This window comes from Salmo salar, chromosome ssa01 (assembly GCF_905237065.1).
Source record: "Salmo salar chromosome ssa01, Ssal_v3.1, whole genome shotgun sequence".
Taxonomy (NCBI): Eukaryota; Metazoa; Chordata; class Actinopteri; order Salmoniformes; family Salmonidae; genus Salmo; species Salmo salar.
The window spans coordinates 161,227,399-161,240,890 of record NC_059442.1 but is presented as its reverse complement, the minus strand read 5'-3'; the positions used below and the strand labels follow the sequence as shown (position 1 = coordinate 161,240,890).

General features: G+C 41.9%; 1 protein-coding gene across 3 annotated transcripts in view; it reads right to left on the bottom strand.

The window, feature by feature from the left end:
• Nucleotides 1-358: 358 nt before the first annotated feature.
• The window catches only part of nek6 (NIMA-related kinase 6), an 87,752-nt gene continuing 74,618 nt past the window's right edge, over nt 359-13,492 (bottom strand). For all 3 annotated transcript variants that reach the window (XM_045693385.1, XM_045693384.1, XM_045693386.1), the window contains 3 exons: nt 10,673-10,767; nt 3,714-3,827; nt 359-2,022 (listed from right to left, as the gene is read on the bottom strand). In XM_045693385.1, coding sequence (XP_045549341.1) covers nt 1,912-2,022; nt 3,714-3,827; nt 10,673-10,767 — 320 coding nt within the window. In that variant the 3' untranslated portion in view covers nt 359-1,911. The remainder of the gene's footprint in view (nt 2,023-3,713; nt 3,828-10,672; nt 10,768-13,492) is intronic.

Sequence of the window (13,492 nt, the reverse complement as noted above, 5' to 3'; positions counted from 1 at the left end):
GGTCTGTTTTAGGGAATAATATATATTTTTTAAACCAGGAAATATAAATGATCAGAATGTTTACTAGTGTGCTGGTGAATTCATTGATCCCACTGCGTGAACTACCACCTTGTCACAGACAACGATGTGGATGTCTCTTTGGTCAGTATCTAAAGATCACAGGTCAACCAATGTCAGTGCTGTTCCAGGATTGACAGATGTCTCTGTTTGCCAGCTGTCCAGTCAATATATAGCACAATATTCCTTATTTTAACAACTTATTGTAGGGTGTTATTCATTGATGGTTGTTAAACACAACTTACTGTCTTATAACGCAAACACACTTCGGGTAAGAAAGGAATTGAAATTGGATCAAATGTAAGAGTATAAGAATTTATATTTTATAAACCTTTTATCTACTACAAAATGCAAAAAGGGAAACACTTGAACGTGATTCCAGAAAATCATGTCAAATCCCCACAGGAAAGTACAATTACTAAATAAAACCATAATAGCCTACACAATACTTTTGAGTGAAAAATCATTACAAAGAATAGTCGTTGAAAGCTCTAGATATTTTACAAGCACATATAGTAGAATTGCTAAAATATTAGTACTGAGGTTTTTGCAGTCTTCTAAACTAGTAAACTTTGACTATCTAGCGTCTATCTGCCGCTTAGTGCTGTCAAGGCAAAACCATTTTCTAAAGGTTCTTCTTGCTGTTTCTACATGATGTAAATCATTTCACAGTACATCTCAAATTAAAACCCTTCTCTGAACGAAGTCATCAGTGGACAGTCAACTGCATTTATGATTATACACACAATTACAATATGTCACGGGTGTCAAGCAATAGCATAACACCCATCACCCAGGCAGTTTCCTGCAAATAACTTTGTTGTTGAAAAACCTAGTCTAAAGTTTTACAAAGCTCAGGCCATAAGCCTTGACAATGTTCTATATTAAGCCATTTGAGGTCCTTGAAAAGGGAGACATCAAGTCCTGAAGTCCATTTCAAACCAGTGTTGCTTGGTGGTTGTAGCAAGCGTCTCATGTTGCAGAGAACTCACGAGGTGTGACCTGGGAAGACCTAAAGCTAACTCAAATGTTTTGCATCTTATGGTTAATTATGAAACAAAGTCCACTTAACTGAATACCTTAGGATCACAAACGACACACAATGAATGCAAAATACAGATCAGAGGTATTTAAAGCAACATTTAAAAAAAAAAAAATTATAATTCTAAACAATGTTAAATGTGTATAAGGCAGAAAAATAAACAGCACTGAAAGAGATTTCTATTTAGGCCTTCAATTCATACGGTTTACCTGAAAAAGACAGGATCTATTTGGAATGCAACCCCTGCCTAGTCAAAAAAGGCCTGCCTAGCTGATGAGAGAACCCTCTGTGACATTGTGAAACAGAGCTCTCTCCTGTTAGCGAAGAGGCCAGACAAGATGCTGTCACCTTCCGCTGGAATCACCGCAACACCGTCTAAAAACAGAAATCCCCACGACCACCGTCGAAGCGACTCCCCAGGTCATTGAGGACAAAAACAACTGGACTTAAACCGCGTTCACATAATGTCGGAAATTTGCGACTCGCTAACCTAGGCGGAAGAGTCGGATCCCGAATTTCCCCACTTGGGAGGTATCAGAATCAACCCTAGAGGAAGTTCTACACAATTAACTCAGAGGTCCCGAGTTTCCGACGCGACCTGAACGCGGCATTAAGTCTAAGTCCTCATTTGAAGATAAAGAAAGTCAGTCCAGTTATGCCAAAGTCTCGATCGTTTCATCAGTTCCTCGATTTCTGAGACGCGAGCTAAACAACCTGGTCCAAGTGAGACCAAGCCAGGCAGGTTGGCAGTGGGTCTGGTGGTCTGTGGTTCAGTCAGGATGGGGGTCCACACGGAGGACTGAGGGGGGGGATCAGGTGCTGGAGGTCCACAGCTGCATCTGTTTGGCGATCTGCAGAACAAACACGATGTCAGGGCGCTGGCCCGGGTCGGGCTTGATGCACATGCTGACCAGGTCTCGCAACTGTGGATGACACAAGAAGCATTCAGTTTATTATTTATTGTACGAAACATAACTGCCCATTAAGAATATTCTAACACGAACATATGAGAAACATCACAGACCGAAGAGAACTTTCAAAACTACTACATAAGAAGTGTAATTGTTAAAGCTAAGTTCAATGCATTTCCACATCCATGAACATACAATACATTGGGAGAGTCTGCCCCTAGCTAAGGGTGAAGCAGCTGTCATTTATAAGATCAGAACTTCCTAACCAAGGGACTCCAGAGCACAGAGAAAGTTAAACTGTAACTGAACCACACAAGGATGGATCAGATCTCTTTGACTTCTAACATTTCATCACAAGACATTTTGGCATTTTAAAACCATGTGCAGAAGCTGCGGCGAATTGGCGAACAACGACTTCTTTTGTCAGCTGCAGGAAGAGCCTAAAGCATGAGTAATGCCTACAGAAAGTTGTAGTTGGTCTGTGCCTTGTTGTTTTGTCAGTTTCGACAGACAGAGGGCCTCTAATGCCAATCAAAGGCGATTGGGGGGGAGAAACACCTCAGTGACACAGCGTGTCCTGCGCCTATCATTAAACCCCATTTCCAGAGCTCTGATTTGAGTGGCGACATGAGCTGTTGGAGTCCTGACCTTTAAATCGCCAAAGCAGCTAACACCGAGCTGTCACTTCGCTCAGCAAAAAACAAGACCGGGGAGAGGGAGCAAGACGAGAGAGAGAGATGGAGAGACACGGAAAAGGGGAGACAGGTGCAGCACCAGAAGAGAGAGGGAAAAAGAGAAGGAACAAAAAGATAGGGAGGAAAATAGACAAGGGCTGCACTCAGAGAACAAGATGAGGAGAGAGAATGGGACAAAAGAGCGAGAGATGGAGCAGCAGAGAGACATGCAGGCAGACAGATTGGGGCTACACCAGAGCGAATGAGAGAGAGAATGAGAAAGGGCGAGATGGAGAGGCATGGTGGTGAAGGGCAGAAAGTGCTATGTGTGGAAGGCTAATCTGGTAGAGTGATGGTGTACAAGGCTTTGTCTGGCCTCATTTAAAGTGCTGTCAGTCTTGCTCCTCTTCTGTCATACTGTGCCAGTGGTGTAGTGCTGTAGCTATTCAGTCTCTGACACTGTGCTCTCTTAAACTGCCAATGACTGAAAAGAGTGGCTCAGACTGAGGCCTTTTTCTCTCTACCCCCCCACTTTCCCAGTTGGATAATGCTGAGTAGCACATTGAAGCAGCATAATGAAGCCATAGGCTAACATCTTCATTGATGACCCCTAATGGAATGCAAATCACCTAATGTCGTGGCGTTGTCTGAATTGTGTGAAAATCACCTAAAGATGCACTGCAGAAATCGCTCCGCCATTTCCTGGTTGCTAAAATTCTACTGGTTTGCCTCATTTCAGTTTGTGACAAAACAAGCAAGTATAGTGTACAGCCTTTCAACTCAACTCTGGACCTCAAAGCCAGTTCCACTGCATTTTTTCATTGTATTTTCAGCTGTTTGAAGCTGGTGTACAAAACCCAAAGTAAAAGATGCAAAAACGTAACTTAATACCGAGAAGCATAAAATTAGCACACATAGAACAGATCTACCACTTCTTAGACTTTCTTTCAATGAAAATGACAGTGTGAAAATCAACTTAATGCAGCTTCCAAATGAGTTCTTGGAGGTTCTACTCTGACCTGTTCTTACCTTCTCAGAGTAGTGGTCAGGTGGGAGTGGAGGGTAGTCACACTGCTCAATCTTTTGGCACAGAGAGAGGAGGTTCATCTTGTCCCCATAGAATGGACTCTGCAACGCAGCCATCTGTTACAGAAAAAAGATTCTAGATTATAACAATGCCATTATAATAACAAAATCACACCAGTGGTTATTGGGTGGATGAGAGACATAATGGACAAGTACAAAAAAATGATATAAAAATAGGATGAAGCAACATCCTGTATTGCACTTCCTGCCTGCAAGGAAGTGCACCTTCCTGAAAGTATTTATATTGTATGAATGTTGGGTTTGTCATTGCCCAGAAACACTTTTTATTTTATTTATTTAATCTTTATTTAACCAGGTAGGCAAGTTGAGAACAAGTTCTCATTTACAATTGCGACCTGGCCAAGATAAAGCAAAGCAGTTCGACACATACAACAACACAGAGTTACACATGGAGTAAAACAAACATACAGTCAATAATACAGAAGGAAAAATAAGTCTATATACAATGTGAGCAAATGAGGTGAGAAAAAAGGCCATGGTGGCAAAGTAAATACAATATAGCAAGTAAAACACTGGAATGGTAGATTTGTAGTGGAAGAAAGTGCAATGTAGAAATAGAAATAATGGGGTGCAAAGGAGCAAAATAAATAAATACAGTAGGGGAAGAGGTAGTTGTTTAGGCTAAATTATAGATGGGCTATGTACAGGTACAGTGATCTGTGAGCTGCTCTGACAGCTGGTGCTTAAAGCTAGTGAGGGAGATAAGTGTTTCCAGCTCAGAAACACGGGCTAATATATACAGGACATACTACTATGTGTTTGGAAGGAGTGGTTGTATGGATTATGTAACCTGGGTGATAATATGCCATTCATGCTGTGTGCTTTAGAGTTCATACTCTTGTGATGACTCATTAGTTAGGATAATAATTTCATAGAAAAATGACAGGACACTAGACTGGTGCACAGCTTTTACAGTAGGTAGGTGTTTACTCAAGCTAAACTCAAGCCATCATTACCACAAATTAGGCAGATTTAAAGAAGCCAACTCAGACATCTGACCATATGAGCTTCTCAGTTCATAAATCATGAAAGTAGAAATAAAAAGCATTTTATACCCTCTTTATGATTAAGCAATAAGTCCCAAAGGGGTGTGGTATACTGCCAATATACCACGGCTAAGGGATGTTCTTAGGCACGACGCAACGCTGATACAGCCCTTAGCCGTGGTATATTGGCCATATACCACAAACCCCCGAGGAGCCTTATTGCTATTATAAACTGGTTACCAAAGTAATTAGAGCAGTAAAAATAAATGTTTTGTCATACACGTGGTATACGATCTGTTATACAACGGGTGGGTCTAATCCTGATTGCTGATTGGTTAGTACCGCATTCCAGCCAGTGTCTATTCCACAAGTTACCACCGGCTAAATTTACAACGTTAAAATTCCTATTTACTCTGTTCCATCTGACTGCGCAATCCACTGGATCATCAGCTCAGCCAGGCAATTTATAAACTTGATCTCCACTATAAAAAGCATCTAGACATTATCTCACATTTCTTTTAGACTAACATTAGGTTTTCAACAGCAGAGATTTGTATAAACCTTGCTGTCTGTCTCTGACATTTGCAACATTGTTTGATTATTCGAATTCGATCTCCAGCTGTGTCGGGAGTCGGGACGAGACAGACAGACAGGCAGCGTTTCTTAGCCAGTCGAAATCATGAATCAGCTGGCATCATTTTTATGGATATGTACAACAAAAATTCTATTAAAAAAGGTCAAACAAAACGCAGCTAATTTGCAGTCTTTCCAGCTTCATTTTAAAGTGAGTGTGTTCCTGTAGCTGTGTTGTTGGCTAGCTCCTCTGAACAACAGTGTCCTGACGAGTGAGCACATTTTCTATGCCAGGCAAAATCGCGCCTCATTAGCTCATTGTTATGATGTATTTAAATAAGTGTCACTAGAAAACAGCTTAAACAAGTGCAAATGTAACTACATTTCTGTTATTCTGGCTGCACTTTTTGACGTGACTAAGTTAGCCGTAGTTGGCTAGCTATCAAGCAAGGGATAAGAACGTTGCCAGCCAGTATGACAATGGAACATTTTAGAACTAACAACTGGGTCGCGTCCATAGATACAGAACATAAAGACTGAACGACTGGTTCGAGGCCATAGATACAAAACAAAAGACTGAACGACTGGTTCGAGGCCATAGATACAAAACAAAAAGACTGAACGACTGGTTCGAGGCCATAGATACAAAACAAAAAGACTGAACGACTGGTTCGAGGCCATAGATACAAAACAAAAAGACTGAACGACTGGTTCGAGGCCATAGATACAGAACAAAAAGACTGAACGACTGGTTCGAGGCCATAGATACAAAACAAAAAGACTGAACGACTGGTTCGAGGCCATAGATACAAAACAAAAAGACTGAACGACTGGTTTGAGGCCATAGATACAAAACAAAAAGACTGAATGACTGGTTCGCGTCTCTAGCAACCCTAGATTTGTGTTGGGACTATGTCTTGTGGAAGGATGAAATAGTATGAATAAATTAATTAAAATAAAGTTAATGAAAATATGTCAATCATTATTTGAATATGGTGGTAACCCGTGATAATAATAAAGCCGGTGTTTGGAGGATATATTGGCACTGTCAGCCAATTAGCATTCAGGGCTCGAACCACCCAGTGTATAATAAGAAATGTATTTCATCATTACTTATTATCTCTCAATCTCTCATTTCTTTCATTCTCATGCCTGGTCATGGTGAGATGGTCTGAGTGGACTTGCCTGATAGAGATGGTTATATTTTTAATAGGGAGGAATCCGATAATTATTGTAACCTTTGACCCCGAGCTGTGACCCATGCTCATTAGCATGATCAGTGGCCCAATCCCAAATAGACCTCTAAACCCTATGCACTTGTGAAGATCTGAGACGATATGATCGGTATAAGCAACATGGTGAAACTTACACCTAGCTAGCCTATCAGAGGGCAAGGGGAAATGCTCTCAGATCTCCACAAGTGCATGGGGCATAGGCCTTAGGGATTGATTTGAGATTGGGCCAGACAGAGGGTAGGCGAAGGGAGAGGATAGGGGACACACACCCACCCACCCACACACAGGGAAGGAGGGGGAACTATACAGCACTGTTAAGATACAATGCTTTCAGAAAGGATATCGCTACCCTCCTTGTCTTTCAGAAAGCATTCACATATTTATTCATATATATATACAAAGTTTCTAAATATGAATAAATATATGAACATATACAGTAAATAGTTTTCTGTACTACATGTTAATGGACTGAAACTAAACCCACACACTCCTTTACAACAAAACAGACCCCAAAATATTCAATCACAAAGGAAGGAACACTTCTGTTTAACTAATAGTCTCTTAGCAACGGGTGCATGTATTTGCGAGCGTGTGGAAGAAAATGGTGAAAGAGATTTGTAATTGTGGTTATATTGGCTCCCACCTTCCGTGTATCTGTATATCAATCAGCCAAGTTCTTTGAAGATTATCATGGTGTCTGCATGAGTATGATTATATATATATATATATATCTCTCCAGTACTTTCTTTGGAAAAACATCTGAGTCTAAATAGCTCTAGTCCAGTGGAATTGTAATTTCAGAATCCAGAACCACTAGCGAGCTACTCAATTTGAACATTTATGTTAACAGTCTGTCAAGCGAGATTCTTGGAATGAAAATCAAATCACTATAACATTGATGTTCTCTCTCTGATTCCCATTTAAAACTCTGTGAAGCTCCCTATCAATATTCTTGATTTCGATATTGTTTGTCCCATGGCAGAGGAGAGCAAGTGAAAGAGAGAGACAAGGAAGGGGGAGACAGAGGGACATTTTATATGTAAATATAAGCAGAGACCAACAGAGAGAGAGTAGTTGAGAATTACATTCCATGCAGTTACCTGGTGATGCTGCATGGAAGATGTGAGAGAGGCATACTACTGGCCATTCAGCCTCCCTCACAACACATACTGCTGGCCATTCAGCCTCCCTCACAACACATACTGCTGGCCATTCATTCTCCCTCACAACACATACTGCTGGCCATTCATTCTCCCTCACAACACATACTGCTGGCCATTCAGCCTCCCTCACAACACATTCTGCTGGCCATTCAGTCTCCCTCACAACACATACTGCTGGCCATTCAGTCTCCCTCACAACACATACTGCTGGCCATTCATTCTCCCTCACAACACATACTGCTGGCCATTCAGCCTCCCTCACAACACATACTGCTGGCCATTCAGCCTCCCTCACAACACATACTGCTGGCCATTCAGTCTCCCTCACAACACATACTGCTGGCCATTCAGCCTCCCTCACAACACATACTGCTGGCCATTCAGCCTCCCTCACAACACAGCACACAGCTCCTTAGGCCCAGCGAGCTCTAGCCTTCATCCCAAATGGCACCCTATTCCCTATGTAGTGCATTATTTATGACCGGGGCCCATAGGGCTCCCATAGGGTTCTGGTCAAAAGTAGTGCACTATATAAGGAATAGGGTGCCATTTGTGATGCAGCCCTAGTATTTATCAACAGGGAATGCCAAGTCCATGACTGACTGAAGAAGCATTGTTATTGACAGTTTAATAATGCTGACGCAGCGTCAGCATCCAGAATAATGGAATTGTGAGCTGTATGAATGAGCTGTTTCTGTTATTTTTGTGTGTTTTCACACACACACACACACACACACACACACACACACACACACACACACACACACACACACACACACACACACACACGGATGCGTACACAGTTACGCACACATCCGTACAGCAAATAATTAGTGGGGAGGGAAACTATAAAAACTTCAACAATTGAAGTGGGGAGAAGTAAAAAAAATCTAACTTTTCTCCATACTATATTTGGTTTGAAAACTCAGTCACTATACAACACTGAGGTGAGATATAAAGTGTCTTGTCAGGTGTCCCATAAATGCCGACGAACAGCCCCAGACCAATATTCCTCCTCCACCAAACTTTACAGTTGGCACTATGCATTTGGGCAGGTAGCGTTCTCCTTGCATTCGCCAATCCCAGATTCGTCCGTTGGACTGCCAGATGGTGAAGCGTGATTTATCACTCCAGAGAACGCGTTTCCACTGCTTCAGAGTCCAATGGTGGTGAGCTTTACACCACTCCAGCAGACGCTTGGCATTGCGCATGGTGATCTTATACTTGTGTGCGGCTGCTCGGCCATGGAAACCCATTTCATGAAGCTCCCGACTAACAGTTCTTGTGCTGACGTTGCTTCCAGACACAGTTTGGAAATCGGAAGTGAGTGTTGCAACCGAGGACAGAGGATTTTTACATGCTGAGCAATTCAGCACTTGGCGGTCCTGTTCTGTGAGTTTGTGTGGCCTACCACCTCGTGGCTGAGCCATTGTTGCTCCTAGACATTTACACTTCACAATAACAGCACTTACAGTTGACCGGGGCAGCTCTAGCAGGGCAGACATTTGACAAACTGACTTGTTGGAAAGGTGGCATCCTATGATGGTGCCATGTTGAAAGTCACTGAGCACTTCAGTAAGGCCATTATACTGCCAATGTTTGTCTATGGAGATTGCATGGCTGTGTGCTCAATTTTATACAGCTGTCAGCAACGGGTGTGGCTGAAATAGCCGCATCCACACATTTGAAGGGGTGTCTACATACTTTTGTATATATAGTGTATATTACTGTTTTATTTTTCATACATTTTTTCAAATGTTTGAACTTTCTTCCGCTTTGACATTACTTTGTTAGAAGCTAATGGGGATACATAATAAATACAAAATACAAATACTTAGAGAATTTTGTGTAGGTCATTCACAAAAAATGGCAAATCCATTTTAATCCCACCTTGTAACACAACAAAAGCCATACTTTCTGAAGGCACTGTAATGTTTCCGCCATCGTTTCCTATGACCTAAAAGAGCTTCTGGACATCAAAGCAGTGATCACTAACCTCAATTTGGATGACAATTTCTACTACAATGAATCGGAAGTGAAAGACATACTGCTCATCTCGGACCAGTTCCAAATCCCTGACACTCGGAGGAGGAAAAGACAGCGTTATAGAGGCCGGCGTGCGGGATACCTGACGGGACTACGTCGGCGAGTGGATAAACTGCCTCCACCATCCGTTGTATTGGCGAACGTGCAATCCCTGGAGAATGACCTGGACGAGCTCCATTCGAGACTATCCTATCAACGTGATCTGAAGAACTATAATATCCTATGTTTTAAGAGTTGCGGATGAACAAGGACATGGAAAATACAAATCTAGCTGGGTTTTCTGTACATCAGCAGGACAGAACGGCGACGTCAGGTCAGGGGTGTGTCTCTGTTAACAGCTGGTGCGCAATCGCTAATATTAAGGATGTTTTTTATTTTTAAATGTAACCTTTATTTAACTAGGCAAGTCAGTTAAAAACAAATTCTTATTTACAATGACGGCCTACCCTAGCCAAACCAGGGGTATAATTTCCATTGAATTGTATTAGGAATAGTAATCAGTGTTTCAACTACAATTACATAGGCCTCTCCATCTAGATATGTTTCTCCCAGCCAAGCAGGATTTGGTTTAATTGATAGTTTGAGTGTCCGCAGCCCTACTGTGTTTCAGATGTGTAAATGTTTCCTGGAGAGCTAGTGGGTATGCAGGAGTGTGATCTAGCCGAGCACTAACTCTCACCTGTTAAGCAGCAGGTAGCCTAGCGGTTAAGAGCGTTGGACCATTAATTGAAAGATCGCTGGTTCAGACCCCCGAGCCGAATAGGTGAAACATCTGTTGATGTGCCCTTGAGCAAGGCACTTAACGTTAATTGCTCCTGTAAGTCGCTCTGGATAAGAGTGTTTGCTAAATGACTAAAATGAAAAAGCAGTAAACCTACCTCATAGAGAAGGCATCCCAGGGACCAGATGTCTGACTTGAAGTTGTAGCCACCCTCGTGGATCCTCTCTGGAGACATATAGTACGGTGTCCCCACTGAGACAAAAAGGTCTGGTTTTAGACAACTGCTTTTTAACAATAAATCGTACATTTGAAATTGAGACAAGTACATAGGGCTTGAGCAATCATTAATACATAGCTTTACTGATGACTACAGCAACACTTTGCAATTCCAATTGATTTGCCAATGGGGAGTGGATAGTGACAATACAAAATACACTTAAAAGGTTGAGTAAACATGAATTCTGTCCACAAATGTACCGACATTTATTTGTCAATCGTTTATGATTAGTCAATGCCATAATGTAGTTATTTAGTTAGATATGTTTCTCTATTAGCTGAAATCTTGTTTTTTCAAAGCCATTTTAGCTGTCGTGCTAGGTGTTCGGTCCAAACAGATTCACAAATCATGGGACTTTGTCGCTCAATGCATATGTTGACTTCGAGGAAGGTGTTGCTAGGCACCCCCTGAACTTTCCGGGGCAGGCCTGTTCCCTCCGTGGCTAAAGCCAGTGTGAGAAATGTGCTAACAAACCTTTGTGCTATGAAACGAAATAAATACTGCACTCTGACCCACAAAACGTATTTGCTAGATTCATGAGTGTTGTTAGCCAAAACAAGGAAAGTGAACTTCAAAACGTGGAATTTTGCAGCTGTTGTTGGTAAGTTATGAATCTGCTAGCTTCTGACATGACTTACTGCATATTTTTATACCCAAAATCATTTAGCCAACTTTTGATTGAATAGGGCCCCAAGACCAGCAGCTAATAATGGAAAGAGAATCAAATACAAAACACCTCACTAGCGACAATACACTGATACTTTTGTTTGGGTGACAAGTCAATCCACAAAACCAACAGGCGTCATACGCTAATTGGTTCGACAATCATTCCATCTTCAGCCCCACAAATCCCAGTCCATCTATTGGTTTGACAATCATTCCATCTCTAGCCCAAACCCCCTAAAACCCAGCCCATCTATTGGTTTGACAATCATTCCATTTCCATCCCAAAACCCCCTAAAACCCAGCCCATCTATTGGTTTGACAATCATTCCATTTCCATCCCAAAACCCCCTAAAACCCAGCCCATCTATTGGTTTGACAATCATTCCATTTCCATCCCAAAACCCCCTAAAACCCAGCCCATCTATTGGTTTGACAATCATTCCATTTCCATCCCAAAACCCCCTAAAACCCAGCCCATCTTTCCATCTCTACCTAAAGGGGGGAAAGCAGACACTGAATATATTTGCATATGCAAACGCATGCGTAGGTCAGCAACCTTAATGGAGCATGACACTGTGAGCAGTTGCCAAGGAGACCGAAGAGGGTTTGTTAAAAAGGTGCTGCTCTCTGAGGCTAGTTTTAGTTTTTAGTTTTATTTATTTGCACCAAAGAAAACAAGTGATAGACAACAATACAGATAAATAAAAACAATGTGCAGGTGTGGTTGGAAGCCCAAGGGCTGATATGAAAACCACACCACAAAAAAATATATACAATACCTAAGTACAAGAATAAAAAAGGTTTGCTAAAACAGATAACAAAACATACTAATTATAAATGTATGAATGAATTGATCAGTAATCCCCCCAAAATATATATATATATTTGTTTTGTTTAAATGTGTGAGAGTTAGGCTATATGGAGAAGATTACTGAGTAGTTTGGTTCATCAGGCTGACTGACTCCCAGTGCAGATGGAGACAGGTAATTAGAGGAGGTGGCTAGTCTTGCAAATGTATTTTGCAGGATGAGTAAATTGTGTACGTAGAAGGCATATGTACTGGCCCAGAAAATATTACAGTAAATGAGATATGGGTAAATTAAGCTATAGAATAGAGTTAAGAAGCAAGACTTATGAACTAAAACACTAATCTTTCTGATGATACTAGGCAGGTATCCTAGTGGGGGCGGCAGGTAGCCTAGTGGTTAGAGCTTTGGGCCAGTAACTGAAAGGTTGCTTAGTCAAATCCCTGAGCTGACAAGGTAAAAATTTGTCGGTCTGCCCCTGAACAAGACAGTTAACCCACTGTTCCTTGGCTGTCATTGTAAATAAGAATTTGTTCTAAACTGACTTGCCTAGTTAAATAAAGGTAAAATACTAACAGATTTGATCACTTTCTTATTCTTACTAGTGAATACAAAAAAAGTTAGATTTTTTTACATTTAAAGATCATTTGTTTATCTGGAACCATTCAGAAAGTTTGGCCATGCCTGAGTTTACATTTACGTCATTTAGCAGACGCTCTTATCCAGAGCGACTTACAAATTGGTGCATTCACCTTATGATATCCAGTGGAGCAACCACTTTACAATAGTACATCTATATCTTCTTTTTTTTTTTTGGGGGGGGTTAGAAGGATTAATTTATCCTATCCCAGGTATTCCTTAAAGAGGTGGGGTTTCAGGTGTCTCCGGAAGGTGGTGATTGACTCCGCTGTCCTGGCGTCGTGAGGGAGCTTGTTCCACCATTGGGGTGCCAGAGCAGCGAACAGTTTTGACCTGGCTGAGCGGGAACTGTGCTTCCGCAGAGGTAGGGGGGCCAGCAGGTCAGAGGTGGATGAACGCAGTGCCCTTCTTTGGGTGTAGGGACTGATCAGAGCCTGAAGGTACGGAGGTGCCGTTCCCCTCACAGTTCCGTAGGCAAGCACCATGGTCTTGTAGCAGATGCGAGCTTCAAATGGAAGCCAGTGGAGTGTGCGGAGGAGCGGGGTGACGTGAGAGTATTTGGGAAGGTTGAACACCAGACGGGCCGCGG